General features: G+C 37.0%; 1 protein-coding gene across 2 annotated transcripts in view; it reads left to right on the forward strand.

Moving 5' to 3' along the window:
- Positions 1 to 21,364, forward strand: part of COG6 (component of oligomeric golgi complex 6) — a 57,264-nt gene extending 35,900 nt beyond the window's left edge. For both annotated transcript variants that reach the window (XM_051644179.1, XM_051644188.1), the window contains exons 14-19: positions 8,436 to 8,567; positions 9,078 to 9,245; positions 11,166 to 11,273; positions 12,967 to 13,020; positions 15,908 to 15,987; positions 18,920 to 21,364. In XM_051644179.1, coding sequence (XP_051500139.1) covers positions 8,436 to 8,567; positions 9,078 to 9,245; positions 11,166 to 11,273; positions 12,967 to 13,020; positions 15,908 to 15,987; positions 18,920 to 19,067 — 690 coding nt within the window. In that variant the 3' untranslated portion in view covers positions 19,068 to 21,364. The remainder of the gene's footprint in view (positions 1 to 8,435; positions 8,568 to 9,077; positions 9,246 to 11,165; positions 11,274 to 12,966; positions 13,021 to 15,907; positions 15,988 to 18,919) is intronic.
- Positions 21,365 to 21,761: the final 397 nt, after the last annotated feature.

The following is a 21,761-nucleotide window of genomic DNA, read 5'->3' on the forward strand; positions in this document are numbered from 1 at the left end:
CTCAAAGGAACAGCTGTTCCTCCTCATCTTCCCTTCTGTGTATGCCAGTGACTCCCTTCTGCCAGTGGTTTCATTCGTTCTTGGGTGACTCCTTAATTGTTACCACCCATGGTCCATACTTTTAAAGTCCACTTAGTACATTGTTTGTTGTCACAGGGCATTTTCATTTCAGTGTAGTGTCATCAGACTAGTAGTTCCTCTGCTACTTGCACTTCTTCAAGGGTCAGTTAAAGCTTGTGTTCATAAAGCATACAGTGGACAGGCACAGTATGAATTTACCAAAAAATCTTAAATAAAGCCCATGGCTTACTGTGGGCATACACTAGCTGTATATTAATTCCTCAGAACATTTGTTTCCTAGTATGTAAGCTAAAAGAAAAGATCTGTACTTTTTGCTTTTATGAAGAAATACCAGATGGACCCTAGCAAAAATATATGACTGCTCTTTAATTAGAAAGAATGTGCAAATGAAGAATTATTTACTGTGAGAGTAACGGAGCACTGGCACAGGTTGCCCAGAGTGGAGTGGAGTCTCCATCTCTGGAGACATTCGAAACTCACCTGGACATGCTCCTGTGATCTGCTGTAGGTGATTGTGCTCTAGCAGGGGGGCTGGATGAGATGATATTCAGAGGTCCCTTCTAACTCCAACCACTCTGTGACTGTGACCTAAGGAAAGAAAATTTCCTGGCTTCAAACTGTACAACAGCTCTGTATCAATCTCTGTCATATTTAGCTCTGTTGTATTTATCCTGCTGGGTCTTACATCTATACTCAAACAGGATCCAGCATAATTTTTCTACTCATGTAACTAAAAATCTTTGCATTTTTGTTTTGGATGATACCGTGTTTTCAGTTTGAAGAAAAGTAGAGTTCAGAAGAAGAAGGAATGATAAAGGAATTGTGATCTCCCATTGCCTAGTGTGTGTTCTTTGTATTGTCACTATGGGAAGGTTGTGTGATCCTCTTTGCCCTCTTAGTTCCCTTTCCCTCAGCCTCCAGCCTGGATGTAACTGGCTCTAGCTGCTGCCATTGTTTTATAAAGGAGTCAAGTTAGGTTTTGCTGATGTTAAATGAAGGTGGTGATAGCACAGCCACCTTCAGCCACAGGCACTGTATTATGAGTAATGAGTAGCATACCAAGGATAGTAAGTAATGTAAAAAAATGATAGTATAGCTCTTTCTCATGAACATGTTTTATAAGTTAAATCTGAAACAATGAAAATTCTATATTGCATTTGTGTCCCATGAAGATCCTTCCTCAGGATATAACTGAAGTCAAAAGAGTGTAAAGAGACTCAGAAGATTATTTATTAATTGCTGCACATCAGGAGTTAACAGGGTGACTCTCTAAGTGAGGAGGAGCCTCACTGTACTGATCTGTAGTTCTTGTGACTGAGAGTTTTAGACAGTCCTCTGAAACACCTCATTATTTCCCTTTATGAGTAGGCTACTGAATTGCTAGAGTGATGCCTTATCTCCTCATGACTGAAATTAATTTTACTTCACAAAAAATACAAAATTAATAGGCTGAATTACACTCAGATGAATGTTCATTTCCATGAGATACATTATAAATTGTATTCTCCTATTACTTAGTTTATTGTGTGTTAATATACAGATAACCAGCTTTTTTGCTTTTTCATAGGTCTTCATCGTTTTAGTAATGAGTGTCACAATACTTTTACATTTTGAGGAATCTCAAGGTTGCTTTTTATCATCCCTTTTATTAATGTGTACTTAGACCACATATGTCTGTGTGTATGTGTATTAGTGGGATTCTCTTCTAAGCCTTTTTACCAGCTTTTTGCTAACCATGTATGCACTGTAGCTGCTTTCAGTTTTATTTTGTTTTATTTTTAGAGAAGATAAAAGCACTGGAAAATAGACCCTTTGTGCTTACATATGCAATTGCAAAGGCTTCATTGCTGCTCCTGTTATTCACAAAGAGAATATTCGCTTGTAAAATTAGTAAATTACTTTTCCCTTGAACAATCTGCGAATTACAGTTCCTTATTTTCACTTATATTTGTCATCTTAAGGCATTGATGAGCCTGTTTCAAAGAACATCAGCTCTCCATTACTTTAAGATACGATTCTTAAGGCAATTTAAATAACTTTGGAAATAGATTAAAATACAAATAGGATATTCCTAAATAAAGATATTTTTAATATTGTGAACTTAAGTGCTTCTTTTGATCATTATAAAGTTGTGAAAGTGGCCTGTGTTATATGATCTTAATTATAGTGTTCCCTCAGAATCATCAGTTGCTGATAATCTGAGAATTGTAAGCAGGAAATTCTGAACAGCAATCAGTTCTACAATTTTTAGTTAATTTAAAGATCATTTAAGGGGTTTCTTAACTGCTGTTTGTAGCTACAAAACTCTGGAAGACTTATGAGTGAATTTGGAACTTGGAGTAAGTCTCTTGAACCCTATGCAAATTCTCTTGTGCTGTAGTGTGGGGAGAAATGTCTAGATACAATAGTATATTACTGTGTTACTGTGGTATGCTTTTTTAATGTCTACAGTCTGTCTAATAGCTGATGGACCAGAATAGTATTTAAGCAAATATTTCTCTTAAGTATAGCTAGTTGGGACTTTTTTCTTTTTTTTTTTTTTTAGATAAAGCAGGTTTCATTAAATATGCTAACTCCACAACATCTCTTCCTTTGGATGTGGAGGAGTGACAGGAGGGTAATCTTAACTCTGATGTCCTCATCAACACAGACAATTTAATTCCCTAGGTTATTGATTATGCTGAGGTAAGCACTATCTTCAAACTGCCTTCAAAATTTCTGAAGAGCATTGGGAAACTGAAACTTCAGGCTGTTATTTCTAGGAGAAGAAAATAGCTTCCTCTTCACATCTGCTTTTCAGAAGCATCCCGTGTTACATAAGGAGTGTCACAAGCACAGAGCTGTATGGAAACTTAAAGTCAGTCTTAGACTGGGATTCTCCCTCTTGGTTGTCAAGCAGTCAGTGTAAATGATAGGGAAATTCCTGGTTACTTCAGAGTATTTTCTGGCTTGCTTAAAAGCACTTCTCTATGAATGTTTTTTTTCCATTACATCAGAAAATCTCAAGCATACTGGTTGTAATCTGAAAAGAAGGTAGTCAGCAGTTCTCACCATTTTAGACTCTTCAGTCTGAAATCCTTTTTATGGTGTTCTCATCTATGCTTCTCAGGTAGATCTTTACCATCTGAGATCTATGAAACAAAAATATTCAACATACTGCCTGAAATTAAGTCCATTGTTATCAAAGAAAGGTAATACACAAGGGAATCTCTTTGGCTCTGATTCTGATTCAACCAGAATGCTACTTGGCAAGCGTTAGTTTCCACAGCACTGAAAAACTGTGTTTGTTCCTCTTTGGCTTTCTTGGACCCAGCCCTGAGTCTAGCAGCTATGCTAGTAAAGCAGTTGATAACTGTAGGTTTAGTCCTTACATATCCTTGTAGGTTTCCTTTGACCCTGTGTGAATAAATCAAATGATTAGGGGTTTAGGATTCTGCTTGTGTTGCTCACTGTGTGGATCTAACAAAGAAACGCCAGGTACATATTACCATTTTACAGATTATGATAAAACCAGGAGAAAATAGTAAATGGAAATAATTATTAGAACAACAGAAGCTGCTCCAATAAAACTGAATGCAAAGTTCAAAGCACCTAATGCACTGGAGTGGATGGACTGCTCTTTCCGTTCTCTCATACTAAGAGAATTGTAATTTAAAAACATGAGTCCATTGGTGAGGCATTTTAACAAGCCTGTTAGATTAACCTATGCCAGTCTGTTTCATTTGGTCAGCTAATACATTTAGAAAGTGGGATTTTTCAAGCACACCTGTCCTTATTCTGGCTTTGGTAGCACTCAAAAACAATTAAAGGGAAGAATAATTACAAACAATTAAACAGAATGAGAGTTGTCATAAGATTACTAAAGAGACATAATGCCAAACCAACCTATAATCTACTCTCTGAGCTGCTAGAAGACTATTAGTTAAGTATCCCATATGAAGGATGTTACTCCTTAATCACAGAATCATAGAATCATTAAGGTTGGAAGGGACCTTAAAGATCATCTAGTTCCAACCCCCCTGCCATGAGCAGGCAACCCTACCACTAGTTCAGGTTGCACAAAACCTCATCCAACCTGGTCTTAAAAACCTCCAGGGATGAGGCATCAACAACCTCCCTGGGCAACCCATTCCAGCTCTTCACCACCCTTATAGTGAAGAATATATTCCTAATATCTAACCTAAATCTCCCTTCTCTCAGTTTAAAATCATTACCCCTTGTCTTATCACTATCTTCTCTGGTGAAAAGTCCCTCCCCAGCTTTCCTGTAGGCCCCTTTCAAGTACTGGAAGGCCACTGTAAGGTCCCACCGACAGCCTTCTCCAGGCTGAACAGCCCCAACTCTTTCAGCCTGTCTTTATAGCAGAGGTGCTCTAGCCCTTTAATCACTATGGTGCCCCTTCTCTGGAGCCTTTCCAACACTGTTCTTTTTAGAACAGATGTATACAAATTTTAGCATAGATATATACAAATTAAATGTTAAGATTACATTATCTGTTTAGTTTGTCAGTGGTAGGTACATTAAAACATTGCATGGGAATAGCTAATGGTGTTCCTGTCGGAATAAAACCTGTTAGCATTCTAGGAAACCAGATATGGGAAAGATGCAACGAGACTGGTTGCTGTTGTGGTCTGAATGGATCCATGTGAACAAAACAGAGTAATCAAGAATTTTTCTGTTGTCTTTTCTTTCAACACCATCTTGATAGTTGAAAAGAAAAGCAAGCCATTAGGCTTTCTACTGTGGATTGTGTGGTGATCTCTGTAGCATCCTAATAGGGCTCAAAAGACTTTAGGACAGCTTCTCAGTGTCAGCTATAGCAGGCTGCTCAGGTCTGGTTCCACAACCTCACTGTACAACTGTCTCCAGTGTTTGACCTATCTCACTGTAAAAAATTGTTTTTCTGTGTTTCAATCTGTGTCCATGGCCTCCTGATCTGTCACTGGACACCACTGAGAAGAAAGTGTCTGTCTCCCTCTTTTGTATCTCTCCCATAACATATTTATACACATTGATAACAGCCCCCCTGAGCTCTCTCTTCTACAGGTTGAACTCAGCCTCTCTTTGTGTAGGAGGTGCTCCAGCCTATTCATGAACTTCATGGTCCTTTGCTTGACTTGGACCAGTATGTCCATGTCTTTCTGTGCTGTTAACTTTATACTGTTCAAGTAGGATAGTATATAAATAATTCTGATTGCTTGCCTGTAACCTATTTTCAGTATTTGCAGGTGCACATGAGACCTTCTGACAAAGCTGCTCTCCTTAATATCTGCTCCAGTCCTTAATGGAATTAACTGTATTTAATAGAAACAAAATTTGCACATATTTGTAAATGAGAAAGGGGAGCAATTACCAAACACTCTCTTCTTGATTGTTGATACTGCCTTTTCTTGTATTTTCCTTTGCTTTTTGTTAAATCCTTAAGGCATCCTTTGAGCTACTTGCTCTCATAGACGAGAGAAGCCTGCTCTGGATGGTATATTTGAAGGAAGATTACTGGCTTAGTAATTATTCCCCACTAATGGATATGCAGAAGTTTAAATGAAGATAAACCTTTTATACTAAACCTTATGTACAACTTCTAATGTCCATTGTAATTTTAGTTTGAGTTTTGTATGTTGGATTTTAAAAGTGGGGAATTTCTTCTTTTGAAAGGCCAGGCAGCTGGTTGGCCTCATTTCTGTGTGACTGAACTGCTGGTTAAAACTGATTAGGACTCTGTGTTTAGGTATGTTTTAATGCAGTTGAACTGGATGCTACAGAACTTCTCTGATAATTAGTTAGCTCCTATCTGGCTTGGATCTGAAGCCAGTACTTCAAAAGTAAAATTCAGCATGCATTTCAAATCTTTCTTTCTGGAAATAGGATCTATTTTAGTAATCTTTTATGGCACGTGAAACATTTGGGCATCAATCTCTTTTAGTACAATAGCGATTTAGCTCTCACGAATTGAAGTCAGTAGGTTCTTTTATAAATTAGATATGTCTGTTTTAAAATGTTCTTTTTTTAATTCTGACAAAAAATAATCCGTATTCATGTGCAAAAAGTTACAATTTTCAAAATTAATTTGGCACTACTTTGATTTTCCTTTCACTTACTGATAATTCTGCCTCTATTGCAGTAGTCCGGAATTTCAGGCTAGCCCCAATAGAATCTAATGAGCTAAACCTTTTTCCTTGGCGTGTTTTCTTCTTCCATAATGTTGTTCCTTGCTCCCATCTAGAAGACAGTGGAGTTTAAAAGAACACATTAAATGAAAGATGAATCTAATTTAGAAGCTTCTGACCATCAGCTACTTCAGGACACAAATATTCCGTTCAAAGAAGCTTGAAATTATCATTGCTATGATCTGTGTGTGTTGGAAGTGAAAGCCCCATCAAACTCTAGTTTCAAATTAATGCCAAAATATCCCTGAACACGGTCCAGTTCAAGTCAGAGAACAGTGTGTTCAGGGCACAATCAATACCCCTAATAATAACAAGAATAAACAAGAAGAAAGTCACTCAGTGCTGTAAATTTCAGTAAACTTTGCTACTAATCAGCACTGAATAAGTGCCCCATCTGAATTACTGTTACTTCATTACTAGAATATTTGTTTTATGCTTTCAGGATTGCTTAGGCTGAACAACAACTGTTCTCTGAACTTGCTAGCTTTAGTTCTCCATGAGTTCCTTGAATTTAGTATCCTGTCTCTTGGAAAGCGAGAATAGAGGAACACTTTGTATTCAGAAGGATGCAAAAGAGCTTTTGCTTTATATCTCTTCGTAACAGTGCAGGTACATGCATGTATCTCAAATGTTTTGAAGCACAGACACAGTGTGAAAGCTAGGCCTGGCTCCAAAGGAGTTGTTTCTGCTTTCTCTGGTGGCATGTTCAGTAAGTACAGTTTCATTTCTGAAATGCTCTACTCTGAAAATGCCTCTTAGACTCTCTTTTTTACTTTATCAGACTCTACCCCTTTGATATTTCTTTTATTCCTTGGAGACTCAGACATGTATATTATTATGTTTGTAATCAATGGTTCTCATTTGGGAAGGCATGGGGCATGTTGCCTGTGACTTGGAAGTCCATCCACAGCTGCCGTCTTTTTTGTTCAGTTGGAGTCTGAAGAGCAGTGCTGAAGTGCAGGCTGCCTTGCTCTGCTGCACCCAAACACTTCAAGTGGGATGCACAGGCCTGTGTCAGGCCAAATTTAGTTCTCCCTTCATCTGAGATTATGCCTTGAAGTTCATTTATTCTGTATTGCTGGGATTTTCCTTACTTCCACGTGATCCAGCCAGATCAGTGTTTGCCCTTGGGTAGGCAGGAGACAAGAAGGTGGGAAGAGGGTTGTTGATAGAAGGGGACAAGGCCAGCAGCCTGGGTTGTAGTAAGAGTCTGGAGGCAGCAGGAAGCCAGGTTGAGGCAGCATCAAAGCAACTGCATTTGGAGTGGAGCCTGAGGAATGTAGGTTGGGAAGAGATGTGCTAGGTTTTATATTATATAGACATTTTACAAAACATTTAGTGAGTATTTGCCTGTTACAAAGAAGAGCTAGAGTGTGTGAGCCTGTATTAAAATCAGCCTAGAATTTCTGTCCATTTCAGGTGCTTGAACTTTTCATAATTGGACTTTGAAAGCGTGTTTTTTTCTGTAAGATTTACAGACATGCTCTTTTTGGTTTTTAACCATCTGCAGTCCCTACTTCCTATGTTTGAGGGAGGCCTGCATATTCCAGTTCTGTCAGTATTGTTGCAGCTTATGTAGGTGTACTTGAGTCAGCTGTACGTAGTTCATTTGTATACAGGTACTTTAAGGTTAAAATTTGCTAGAGATTAAGACTGATACATCTGTGACTGAAGCTCTCATACTCAGCATAGTAGGGGGCTGTGCTTGTCAAGAAGATGCCTTCTTTCAGCTATTTCAGTATGGCCCTAATATCTCAGAGCTCTACCTTCACTAGATTCTGCGGTGTGTACAGGAGGTCCTGCTCAAAGCAAACTCAGTGGTGCTAACAACGTGGCTATACTTTGGCACCTAATTGAGAAAATGTTTTGGTTTTGTTTTTTTTTTTTTTTACTACCAAAAATTGTAGTCTTTGAGTTTTTCTAGATTATAAAATAGGCATAGTCTGAGAGAAAGGAGAAATTGGATTATTATTTTTTTGGTCACTGAATGGGATGGTTATTTTGAAAGTTGCAGACAATTACTATCTGAAACTTGCTCAATTTGTCCAGTGTCCAATTAAAGTTCTTCTCTGCTTGGCTACATGTAATGTTATTATTAGTTTCTTGCATTTGCACTAACAGATTGGATGGTGTTTGCTGTAAATGAAGTTAAAAAAAACCTCACAAACAGATCATCTTGTTCTTTAGGTTGAACTCCCACCTCCTGATCTTGGCCCAAGCTCTGCACTAAATCAGACACTTAACTTGCTGCGGGAGGTTCTGGCATCTCACGATTCATCTGTTGTTCCACTGGATGCCCGTCAAGCTGACTTTGTGCAGGTATAAAAATGTTAGAGTGCTCTGAAGAGGAAAAAGGAGGGAAAAAATGTGTGTGTAAGTCTCGGTACACAAAAGATGGGTGAAACATTAATCTTTTCTATCTGGAACTTTCATTTTGGATCTTTCTACCAAACCCGAGATTGCAATGTGAATAAGATGGTATGGAGTGCTACTTTTAACACAGTATCTAAATTCTGTTATCCAATTACTACTTCATTAAGTAAATACACCATCAAGATTGCACAATTACCAATTACCTAATCGGGGTTATTCTTCCTCCTGCTAGGTTAGAATCTGTTCTTCTCAGGTTTTTATACTTTTCCCATCACTATGGTAGCTGATCACCTGCTGACAAATCCAGTAGAAAACTACTTTCACAGTTGGAAGCTCTCATTTCTCTTTATTCTGCTTTGGGAATTAAATACATGATAGAGACAGAATGAGCTTAGGAGCCTCTTGTGGCATTATTTCCTTCCCCCCACCCCCTCTTCTGTGCTTTTTCTATTTTAGGTTCTGTCTTGTGTGCTAGATCCGTTGTTACAAATGTGTACTATGTCTGCTAGTAATTTGGGCACGGCTGATATGGCAACCTTCATGGTGAATTCCCTTTATATGATGAAGACTACTTTGGCTCTCTTTGAGTTCACTGACAAACGTCTAGAAATGTTACAGTTTCAGGTAAGCCTTAACAGCCCCAAAAGAAAATGAACTTATTGCTGATTTACAGACTGTAAGTTGTGATGACATCATATTTATCTTTGATTTGGTTTTGGGTCATTTATAAATTAAGGAAATGGGATGAGAGGGGTTCTTACCAGACACCAAAAGCAAATCACAGGTATCAGAGTTTATGGTACTCAGCATTTTTTATTTTAAACAAACAAAAATTATTAGAAGTTTTGGTTTGCTTTATTTGCAGATAAGCCCATGTCAGTAAACATATTAATTGTCCTAATGATTCTAATACTTATTTGCAAACTATGTGAGAAGCAGCAAGTTGAAAGCTCACCATGTAGTTAGTTACAAGATCGTCATCCAGTGCATACTTGATTATGTTATAGCTGAATTTACTACTGAAAGTCCTTTCTGCATTTCTATTCTCATTTGTTTGGTTTCACCTAACGTGCCAGGATAGTAGCTCATATGTGGTACCATTTTGAAATGGAAACGTGGTTTATAAGCCGTTGACTTAAAATCACCAGAGGTCACTTCCAACCCTTACTATTCTGTGATTCTGTGACTCGGGAAAACTTGGGCACCTCCCGTTTGTAGTTTTGCTACATGAACATCTCTGCAATATATCTCAGGAGAGCTTTTGGAGCTGGGGGGCTTGGAAAAAGTCACAGCTTTCTATTTGAAGGCACCAGTAAGGATTAGCTGTGAGTAGTTTTTTGCTTTCTGCTCCTAATTAGAATTTCTAGCATCTTTTAGCTCTGAAGCAAACAAACAACCCTACCAAACTGTCTGGGGCATTTCTAATTTCCATTATCAGAGCTGCTTTTTCACAGTTAAATGTTGCAATTGCTTTATTCTTCAAATAAGCAGTAGACTGAAGGTTATGCATTTAATAGCATTTTCTTATTCAAATGTTTTACAAATACATGAACAGACTGAAAAAATATCTTTAAGATTACACATAAGTAGGTTATTAAAGTGGATTTAGAATGGCATATTTAATAAGAGAAACATTTTTCATAGAAAGAAAGAGCTCTGTAAGACAGGTAAATTTTCCAAATTGAAATATTAAGATTTCCCTCATGATTTAAAAAGTGCATTTTACTAAAGAATTTTTGGAAGTAAAATGATGAATTCTTAAAATATCAAACATGGAAGTCTTACATTTCGCTAGAGTTTGATATAACGCAAAGTTTTCTTTAGAATTGAAAGAAAAATAAAAATGAAGGAGTAATGTATATATGCCCGATTATCTTTCAAGACTACTCAATCTGAGAGTGATTGCTACTGCTGTGACTGAATTTATTGATTAAGTTTCTCTGCAAAGTGAAGATTATGCTAAGAACATAAAATACGTTTATGACTTTTTTCATATGAAGATACAATTAAAGCAAAATTGAAAGCTGTGATTTCATTGTTGATTGTTGTTACAGTTAACTTTTTTCAAATGCATGTTTATCAGTATTGAATTTGAAAGCATTACTGATTGTGTCTAGTTTCAGTTTTATTTTCCTTGTGAAGGACTGTCATAAAACTGCCATTCTATTGTTAATAGTCTCAATAAGAGTTCAATTACTTTTATTACATATTTTCAAAGAACTATAGCAAAATATATAGTGATTTTTAAGATTAAAGCTTTGGTGTTCTTAATTTTTAGTACTGTTGAATTTAAAAATAGAAAAAAAAAATAGGTTCTTCTATTAGTCAGACATGAAAGAGTTATCAGAATATTTATTATTGGCTCCTTGCGATGGGGAATACAGAAATGGGTCGTATATGGCTGTATATATTTTTGGGTTTTCCTTGTTTGTTGATCACTTGCCTATGCTTCTTATTTGTATTTCTAAACCTTTTAACCTCAGAGCTTTTTCTATTTAATATTCTCATGCACATTTTATAAATACCTTATGCTTGAAATTTCAGATTGAAGCTCATTTAGATACACTCATAAATGAACAAGCTTCCTATGTGTTAACAAGAGCTGGACTAAGTTACATATACAACGCTGTGCAGCAACACAAACCAGAGCAGGTAAGCATGTATCATTACCATGTGGAGGAGGTACTGCATACCTGCCAACTAGAAGAGTTTTGGCAGTAATATTTTTGCAAATTAAGCTTCTTCTGAAAGCAAAAACTCAGTAATATCTGTTGATTTTTTTTTTTCCCCACACACAAAACTGGGACTATTAGACAAAGGCACCTTGCAAGCACAGATATACACCTACACTTTATATATATTCAGCAAACCTAGCAGGTTTGGTATGCAACAACAATCTGTGAATCTTATCTGTGTGCCATCAATGGGCTTTGTACACCACAGACATCCTGTACATTCTCACAATAACTGTGTAGGTAGTTTATTATGCCTCAAAGTGTCAGAGTCAAGCTGGCTGTAAAACACAAATACGGGGTATGTGTACCACTTTCATGACATCTAGAACATACTGGACCTACAGTGCATGCAGCATTGAGATTTCTTCCATTGCACACCATACACAGAGTGCATACCCTACATACATTAAACAATTACTGCTTTTTTCTTCTGTGAAAAATTAGTAGATGAGTTTAATAGTAATTGGTAATAATTTCTTCTTTTGTCCTTGTTTGTTGCTTTAGCATTCTAACAGTGAGATTCTAAAAGTGAAAACTTCATATTTCTTAGTGAGATGAAAACTGAAATTCAGTGCTCATGCTCTTCCTTCCTTGTCAACCTCAGTTATTACGTGATAGGTGTTATTACAACCCCTCTTCTCTTCATCTGTGCATGTGTCCTTTTGTGATCTTTTGTGAAGGTAGCAGAACTCTTTTGGAGAGCTTTGTGTTGTTTCTTCAGCCAATAATTTTGCATAAAGTGCCCAAACTCAACAGATTTTTATGTATGAAGATGAATAGATAAATGTATAAATAATCTGATTAGGAACTCAGCTTGTTTTCCTATTCATGAGACTATCTCCTGTTCTAAAATCAATTTCAAGTAGACTAGGGCAGATTGTGTAATGGAATGTAGCAATTTTCTTTTGTATCTGCCCACCAGCCTGGCTGCAGAGGTGATGCCATCACAGGATTTGCCAGGGGGTTAGGCAACATGCGTACATTGTAATGCTATACCAGCTCAGATGATTTACTGGGAAGCAGGCTTGAGTTCTGCACAGTCCTGGAACAGATGAATAGAGCCAAGATGTCCTTTGTAATTCTAGAAAACCAAGGGGATGCAGCCAGTTTACAGTTCAGTTTTCGTCCTAGACTTCATGGAAGGCTTTTTTGTGGGTTTATGATTTAATGGTGCAGAAAGAAGAAAAGGATTTGAAAGGACAAATAAGGACTCAGTGTTCTGAGTTTTTAGTTTAAGAGAGCGGTAGAATACAAACTGTGACAGCATCTCAGTATGGATGTTGTGATTCAGTTTCACAGAATCTTAGGGGTTGGAAGGGACCTCGAAAGATCGTCTAGTCCAACCCCCCTGGCAGAGCAGGGTCACTTAGAGCACATCAAACAGGAACGTGTCCAGGCGGGTTTTGAATGTCTTCAGTGAAGGAGACTCCACAACCTCTCTGGGCAGCCTGTTCCAGTGCTCTGGAATGTTGTTTTGAAACAGAAGATCCTGTAGCAGGACCAAATTACCATTTATGACAGAAGTGATTGTAGAATTTATGATTTCTTAACTTTTTCCATATGCTAATATACCTTTGTTTTCCACCCCACTTTTGGCTACTGATTCTTAGGGTCCTCTTTCAAATTTGCCAAGTATGGATTCCGTGTCCCTGAAGGTCGCCATGGTAAGCATTTTACAATTTCATATTATGGTGGTGTTGCTGTGACATGGGAAAGAGTACTGTTACTTATGTAATGTAGTAGATATTCATCTAACCAGTCACAGTCTTTAAGAATAGCTAAACTACATGTCTGGGAAGACTTTCTTCATTTGTAGTAATTTGACCACTTGAAGTAATAAATACATAAATTATTTATGAATGAGTAGTAACAAAATATTAGCTTCTAAGCCTAGAGAAACAGAACTTTACTTACGAGAATGTTATCCCGTGAGTCATCTTAAATTGCTAAAAGCAAATACTTAGCTCTAATTAGTTTTAATCACCAAAGTTGGGTTTTTTTGCCTTTATGCTTTGAAATATAGTTCTGCTATGCTTTATAATTTTAGTCTCAAGGCTTTGATTTTATGCAAATAGTTCAGCTAAACTCAGAAGTTAGGTGATGGGCGTATGTCAGAGTTATATTTTTAAGTTGAAAGCTACAATACCTTTTAAAACAAATCATCAGCTAATGTGTTTTCTTAGAGTGTGTGAAGGCTATTTTGCATAGAGATAGCAATATCACAGTTCAGTAGGCAGTAATATATGATCTGTCACTCTTCTTGCTTAGCCAAATTTAGCTTTAATCTGAAAGTGTAACTGTAAGGCCCACTTATCCAGCAGTACACATACACCCCCATGAAAAAAGGTCTTTTAAAAATAAATATATTTTTAAAAAGGTCTTTCAAAAAACCTGTATGTCAGATCCTTCCTGATTGTGTCAGTGTGTGTTTTCCTCTGCTCAAGTTTTAAAAAAGTGATTCCCAAGCTGGCTGAATGGACTGAGCTCTGGCCCAGAGCATTCAGTGGTTTACTCAGATCAGCATGCATTCTTACCAGTATTTATAAATTTTGCATTTAAAATATATTTATCATGGTCTTATAGACAAATGAGAACCTAGATAGCAGCTTGGGGACCATCTTTTAAAAATACATATATCTAACTCTGTTATCTATAGCGGTAGATACTCATTTCTGACTAAATAGTTACAGAAGAAGCCAACTGTTCTGTTTTGTTCACTACTTTGTCTTCTTGTGTGAACACACTTAAAAAAGAATGGAACCCAGGATGCTGAAATCCAACCCACATAAATCCTATCTATTAGCCTAATCTGTTGGCTTCCCAGGATTTAAACATGTGGAGGGAGTACTTGCAGCCAGATTCACTGCCACCCGACTTAGCCTGAAAGCTTTCTGAGTCCCAGCCACCTTTTAATTTGTTCATATGTGCTTACAATGCTGATTTAATAAAGTACATAACTCCTCAGCTAAAGCTCCCTTGTTTTCCAAATGAGGGCAAATAATCCCAAAGAGTAAATCTGTGACAACTGGGAGTGACTTCAGTAGTCATTTGTGCCCACTTTTTTGCACATTTAAATTACGGATGGATGTGGGTTTTAGGGCTTAGCAACTTGAGAAGATTCATCCAGTGTTCATAAAGGTTGCCGTCATTAGTTAAGACTTGCCTAGGACCTTGCCTGAGTGAGTTATTCTGAGAATGGAGAGTATACAGTTTTTCTGAGTAGCCTATTCAGTGTTTGATGACACTTTTCTGGATAACTGTTCAGTGTTTGGTGCTACTCCTGGTGAGAACTTTTTTCTATGACTATATAATGAGAAGTTTCCTCAGTGTATAGTATGTGTCCAGTATTCCAGTGTGTTTACAAACTTGAACACAGGAAATTCAACCTAAACATCTTCACTGAGAGTGTAACAGAGCACTGGAACAGGCTGCCCAGAGAGTTTATGAAGTCTCTGTCTCTGGAGACATTCAAAACCCACCTGGCCTTTTTCCTGTGTGATCTACTGTAGGTGATCGTGGTCTAGCAGGGGGCTCGGACTGGATGATCTTCAGAGGTCCCTTCCAACCCGTACCATTGTGTCATTCTTCATGTTTTCACCTGTGGGAAGACCTGGCTCTATCTTCTCTGTTGTCATTTGATCATAGAATTACAGAATGGTTTGGGTTGGAAGTGACCTTTAAAGATCATCTAGTACAACCTCCCTGCCACGAGCAGGGATGTCTTCCACTAGATTGGCTTTCTCAAAGCCCCATCCAGCCTGACTTCTGACATGGGGCATCCACATCTTCTGTGATAGATAGTTGAAGACATTGGTAATGTTCTTTCTTAGCGTTCTCCTCTCAAACTACAGGAATCAAAGCATTTTTTTCATTATATGGGGGAGGAGAAGTAGGCCTAGAAGCAGTTCAAGGAGCCTGTACTGTGTCCTTTGCTCTTGTTTTTCCCAACACAAGTGCTCAGTAGATAATTAAGCAGTGACTCTGCCAAAAAGGAGGGAAAAAAACCAAAGTACTCAGACAAAACCCAAACCAATCCAACAAAAAAAGACAGAAACACAAAAAAAACCCCACCAAACCCAAAACCCCAAATGTGTAGAAAGAAACACGTAAAAAGAAATGTGCAACATGTCTAAGTTGGACAGACTAGATTTCTCTCTGGAGGCTGTTGTATTCCCTCTGCACTGAACAGACTAAATCTGGCCTTCAAAGGTGCACGCTTACATGCTCCAGTTTCATAGAAAACTTAGATGGATAATTGTGGAAGCTGGATTCTCATTATTTGCCTCTCCACCTGTACTCTTCAGAGTCAGAAGCTTAACATTTTGCTGACAGAAGTGTTGAAGTTGGACATTTGGTTTGGACTATTAAGTTCAAACTTTAACATTTTTATAGTATGTTGGGCTCCGTCTTAAATACATATAAAAGGAGAATTTTTTTATCAAATTACAAGGAGCCATTTTAATGCAGTTCAGAGATCTGTATTTTTAGCTATCTTCATCTAACAGCAAGTTTTTAATATGTTGATTTCATTATTCTTTCCCCCAATCCTAGGCTCAGTTTGATCGGTATCTGTCTGCTCCAGATAGTCTGTTAATGTCCCAGCTGAATTTCCTTCTGAGCACCACTGTGAAGTAAGTACCTTACCTTGGAATTTCTGTGATGCCTGCATAATGATAAGAAAGATGAATTTGGTTAGTTTTTAGTGGATCATGATGAGAATTCAAGCTATCATCTGTGATCCTATTTGCATTGTCCTTCAGGTCACAATTCAGTTTTGTTCTGACTGTCCTCTTTCTGAACAAGCAGTGAGGAATATGTAATTTTGCAACTTTCTTGAAGTACTTATTTTTGATTCAGCCAACACCATCAAAATGAATTACATTCATGTATTTTGAACATCATCTGCTGTGTCGGCAGCTTTTTGTCAACTTAGTTGTATATTGTTTTAGAAGTATTTTGTAAGCTTTCCAAATGAAAGATGGAATATGAATATGCAATTCTCCACTCGAGATTTCTTGTATCTCCACTGCTTTGTCAGATCCAGAATTTTCAACTTTCTGGTGTTCTGCTGTAGAGTATTGGCATTCTGTCTCATTGAACATTGTGCTGAGATTGCTTTTATTTATTTATTTATTTATTAGTGATTTCTTCTTAAAAGTATGGAAGCAAGAACTTTATCTCTTCTCATGATACTTGAGTATAACTGAACACTGAGGCTAGGGAAAGTGCCACAAATTTCTTTCCAGTTGAATGTGAACCAAACAGACATTTTTTTAGTACTTATAACTCAGAGAATTACCTGCTGCACTGATCAAAAACTTCTCTCGACATTTTTCACACTTCTGTGAAGAATGCAGGTTACAGAATATATCAGAAAATGAGACTAGCACATCACATTTTATGTAATGCAACAATTTTTGGAGTCTCATTACTAAGTACCTGTCCTCAGCAGGATTGTATTACAGCATCTTGCTATAGTTCAGGTTCTGGTCTGAATTTAACAAAAAACAAATAAACAAGCAAACAAAAAAAGTCAGTTGGCTCCTTAGCCTCCAAACATGTAACTTTAAACCAAGGCCAGGTTGGATGGGGCTTTGAGCATCCTGGTCTGGTGCAATGTGTCCTTCCCCGTTGCAGAGGGTCATCATCAGGGTCTTAACAGCCAGTATTTTGTGTAGTAAATAAAACTTCAAAAAAACTTCAAAAAAAAAAAGTTTCTCAAGATTCTAGCAAAACATTTAACCAGTACTATAATTTTCATCTCTGGCTGCAGTAGTTGAAATTTTCAAGTTAGTTTTGCAGATTTTTTATGTCAATTTTGAAGACATCTTCCTTGAAACCACATAATTGTGATCGACTGTTTCAGTGGTTGAGCTGGAGCCCAAGAGTTACTTGGTTCTCAAAACCAGACCACATGTTTTTGATAAGGGACCAGTGTCATGTATACTCACTGGCAATATCTTTTAAGCTTTACAACTCTGTAAAACATTCCTTCCAACATTTGCCAGTGCATGTTCTTGTCTTTCAAATTCCTTTGCTCATTTAAAATTTCTAAGCTATTTATTTATGTGTTGTTGGTCTTTAAAAGCTTTTTTCATATGCATTGGAGCAGAGAAACTCCATGCTGGAATTACTATTTTTAGAAAGTGCTGCCATTTGTGTTAGTGATAAAATGTATCATGTTGTTATGGTAACAGAAATCAGTACTAATGTACTGATTAATGACACTGACGAGATGGAAGGAGCCATTTGATGCTGTTCAATCCTCTAGAATATTTTAGTGAACTTTTTTCTTTTAATTTAGTATTGCTTGGTGCAATACAGTTAATTTTATACAAATTCTGTGTGCAGTCCTTTCTTAAAAGATTGTCATGTTACACACTGTGTTCAGAGAGTTGTTTTACCTGAGCACCTTGAATATATTTCCCTTACAATAGTTTTTCTAAATTTGCTATTATAAGGCCAGTCTGTTTTTCAAGTGTGCTAATAGTCCACTGATACTTGCAGTTGATCCTGTATATTGAAAAGCTAGATACTTTGCATCAGACTAAAATGCCGATTTTGTCTCTTAATTTTCTCTCTCATAGCTTCCGTTTTTCAATATTTCCTGAAACAAAGAGATTCTACTTGGTCTTTTGAGATTTCTTTAACTTGCCAGTTCTCAGCAGCTGGTAAATTCAGCCCTGCTTTTAGTGGATGCGGTTTTAGTGTCTTTATTCCTTTGCTGCTTATTACAGCAGGGATGAATCTGGATTCGTGGTTACCTTGGTTTCCTCAGCTTCTCGTGGTGTTCCACTTGCACAGGTTTAGTTTTAAAGTAGCTGCAACTACTATTTATGATAGATAAAAATCCATGTGCAATTTTAAGTGCATCACCATGGAGATTAAAGTAAACTGGTTCAATGGGCAATGTAAAATAGAAATACTAGTTTGTCTTAAAAAACATTAAGCTTTCCAGTTAAATTTAGCATCCAATCTCTGTGCATTGTTGCTCATTTAGATACAGAAAAATAACAGGATACAGACTTCATAGCATTGTTCATAAAAAGCTGCAGTAAGTTTTAAATCTTATCACATTCAGCTCTTCCTTTTTGACTGATTATGGAATCGGGTGCTGTCAAGATAAAGCAAGTAGAATATATTTTCTGGTAGATTTACGGAAAAAAAAGGTGTCTATTTACAAAGGCGAGTAAGAAGCCACAGCAGCTAGAAGGTAGATACCTAAGACTATGAGTCTTAAAAAAATGCAGGAGACTGCAGGTGGAAAACTGATGTATGCAAATTAAATCCTTCTGCTATTTATTCATGATTGCAGAAATAAAGAGGCTAATTTCTTGGTTATCAGGGTCATTTCTGTGAGTTTATCCATGTACAATGCAAAGAGATGAGGAAGTCTTTTATTTTAAAACTTTAAGCTGTTTTCACAATTGAAGTAAAAGGGCTTTTTAATGTAACTGACACTGATTTTTAGTGTCTATTTTTACTGTAAATCTGTAATTCCTTGTATGTAGGACATTTATATTCCCTACAATTTGCAAATTACGTTTTTGTTTCATTTTTTAGGGAGCAGATAATAAAACAGTCAACAGAACTGGTCTGCAGAGCTTACAGTGAGTTATATGCAGCTGTGATGGATCCTTCAAATGAATACAAGGATCCTGAAACCATACTGCACAGATCTCCTCATCAAGTTCAGGCTCTCCTTTCATAGTCTGGTTTCCCTCAGATTTTTCGGAATCCATGTTCTGTGTGTGTTGAGTATTTGCATCAAGTTATTTTTCTGGTTTGCATTTTGATGTGTAACTGTACAGTTAAATTATGTAGGAATGTGCATTTTGTTTAATCTGCTTGGCAGACGTCTAGTCTTTCCTGTGTCTTTGAATACCTTCTATAGGCCAGGTAATAGAATGTAGATTAAAAATTATTTAAATGTATTCCTTTAATGGAAATGGACCTTCACAATATGCAACCTCTTTGAAAAAGGAAGTAAAGGAGAAAGAAGCTTTTTCCTTGCTGTACTTAATCCTTTCAACTAGAGATAGAACCAATGTATTTTAGGACCTTACCAATATTTATATTAGCTCCTTTCCCTTTTCTTTCACGCTTTTTCTCAGCCTATCATCAGTAAATGCTGGTAACTGTAATTTTAATACAACTGATATACTTAGAATGTCTTCAGTCTGTCACTTTTACAGCTCATAAATAATTTCAAAATATTCCATGCTGTTTTTCAAATCCAGTTGATTAAATCTTTGGGGCAAAATCTGTGTGCTTCTTTGGAATCTATTATTGCTGTTGCTAAGTCTGCTATTTTCTGTAAGAAAAAGAAACATTTTAACTACATGCATGTACATAACACAGAACTTAATGCTTTAAATTATTTATGTAATTTTGTTTCAGTGCAAGGATTTTGTTATAGTGCAGTTTTTCTATAGGGAACCTTGTATCCGTTCAAACTTGCAGATCTTTTAAGGCTGGGACCAATGAAAATGTTAGGTGAGGAAGATGGTTTGCACATCAGTGTGGCCACTCCTCCTTCCCACGTATATGTCTTTTGTTTTGCTTTTTTTATGTACAGAAAAAGTCTATCTGTTCTAATACAAGCATTTACTCTGTTCATCATCCAGCAAGAGATTTTCATTGTTTAAACGTCTGCAGTGGTGCTCCTAAAACTTAAATACAAGTTCACCTGTGGCAGCCTCAGGTTGTTCTGGCAATTGTGTGGGAGGGCCAGGCTGTGTAGTTTTTCTAGACTGTTATGTAGAAAGCCATGAGTAAAGGCTTATTTTTTTTCCTCCTGATTTAGAGGACATTTGCTTCCAGTAAAGGAGGAAAATTGTTCTCTGTTGGGCCTTACGATAATTTTTTGTAAATTCCTTAAACATATTCTTCTTTTGGGAAAGTCTTGTTACAGAGAAACATTCAGTAAACAAAAAGTGAAAGGAATTGTGGGTGTTTGGGGTTATGTTGTGGGGGTTTGGTTTGTTTGTGTGTTTTAAAGCATAATTTAAGCTGTTACGTTGGAAGCTTTTAATTTTTTTTTCCCCGAGTTGCTTCACAGGTGCCACCACAGGGTTGTTACAGTTGCCTGAGTTTACAGTCTTACTAGGTGTGGCTTCTTTATGTGCATTGAGAGGGAGATGAGCAGTCATTCATATTGAATAACTTAAGTATTTTATTTTTACCAGTAAGAATATTCCCCATATAAAATACATACTTGGTGCCAGCCAAGTCTGCAGTTTAGTGTATGCTTGCAGAAGAGCAAGAAATAGAGAGGGGAGGCAGCAATACATTTTGGTCTCTTGGAAAGCTCATTGCACAAGAGACACCCAGTGTGCTCAGAAATTAGCTTCCTTGGTGATACCACAATAAAGCAATAGCTCCTTTTCCAAATGGGCATAATTTTTTGGTATAATAGAAAAATATTTGAAAGTACAAGTGTCCTTGGATTGAGCATGAGTTCTTCTGTAAATACAACTGTTAGATTTATTTTGCTTAAAAACTCCAGAGCTGTAAGACAAAAAATTCTAGAAGCTTAGAAAAAGCTGTAATGGAAATGATGCTCTTTTACTGGGTAAGGCACTTCAAATTGCTCAAGATTTTGCATTATCATAGTATGTATTCAGAATGCCGTTTATTGTTGTTTAATAATGTTAATATTGCTTAATATGCCTATAATTATTATCTAATATGTGAAAATTACATCAATTGTGAAAGGATTATAAATTAGCTTATTAGATTAACATACTCATAAGAATGAACTTCTTCCTGAAATTACACTCAACCTCAGTCTCCAATAATCAGCCACTAGTTTGCATGAGGATATAACTATCTTTGAGTCCACACAGAAGCTCACACATGATTTTACCTTCTCTTAATAAAAATGCAAGAGTATAAGAATTGTAACTTACAAAAATTAAAGTCAATCACTAATTTTGATCTGTGCAATGTAAATGACAAAGGGCCACAAATGAGAATGAACGTCAATAAAAGCATTTGCTTTACTGACTTCTGTCTTCCATGTTGTTATTTCCTCTTGCTTGCCTTCCTAAGAGGAAGGAAAGGGTGATTAGATTTTTGACCTGCCTTTTCTATCTTGGTGTTTCTGACCCTTCTATTTTACAAATTCCCAGGACCTTCACGCCAGGAACCGTGAAGCTGCTGTACTGTAATTGCTCAGTTAGGTCGATGACCCATGAGTGTTTCAGTAAATGGAGTCATTATGGATGTCTGTACTGGGTCCCTCAGGCATGAAGGGACCCCTCACCAAGCTGGGCTGAGTTAGTTGACAATTCTGCTGTTAATCCTTAAACTGGATATGGAGGGGCTTGTCTTCAAAGAGTGAGTCCCCTATTCTGTGCTGGGACACGGTGTGCTCGGGACAACTGCGTAGAGCGAGGTCTCT

This window comes from Apus apus, chromosome 1, assembly GCF_020740795.1.
Source record: "Apus apus isolate bApuApu2 chromosome 1, bApuApu2.pri.cur, whole genome shotgun sequence".
NCBI lineage: Eukaryota > Metazoa > Chordata > Aves > Apodiformes > Apodidae > Apus > Apus apus.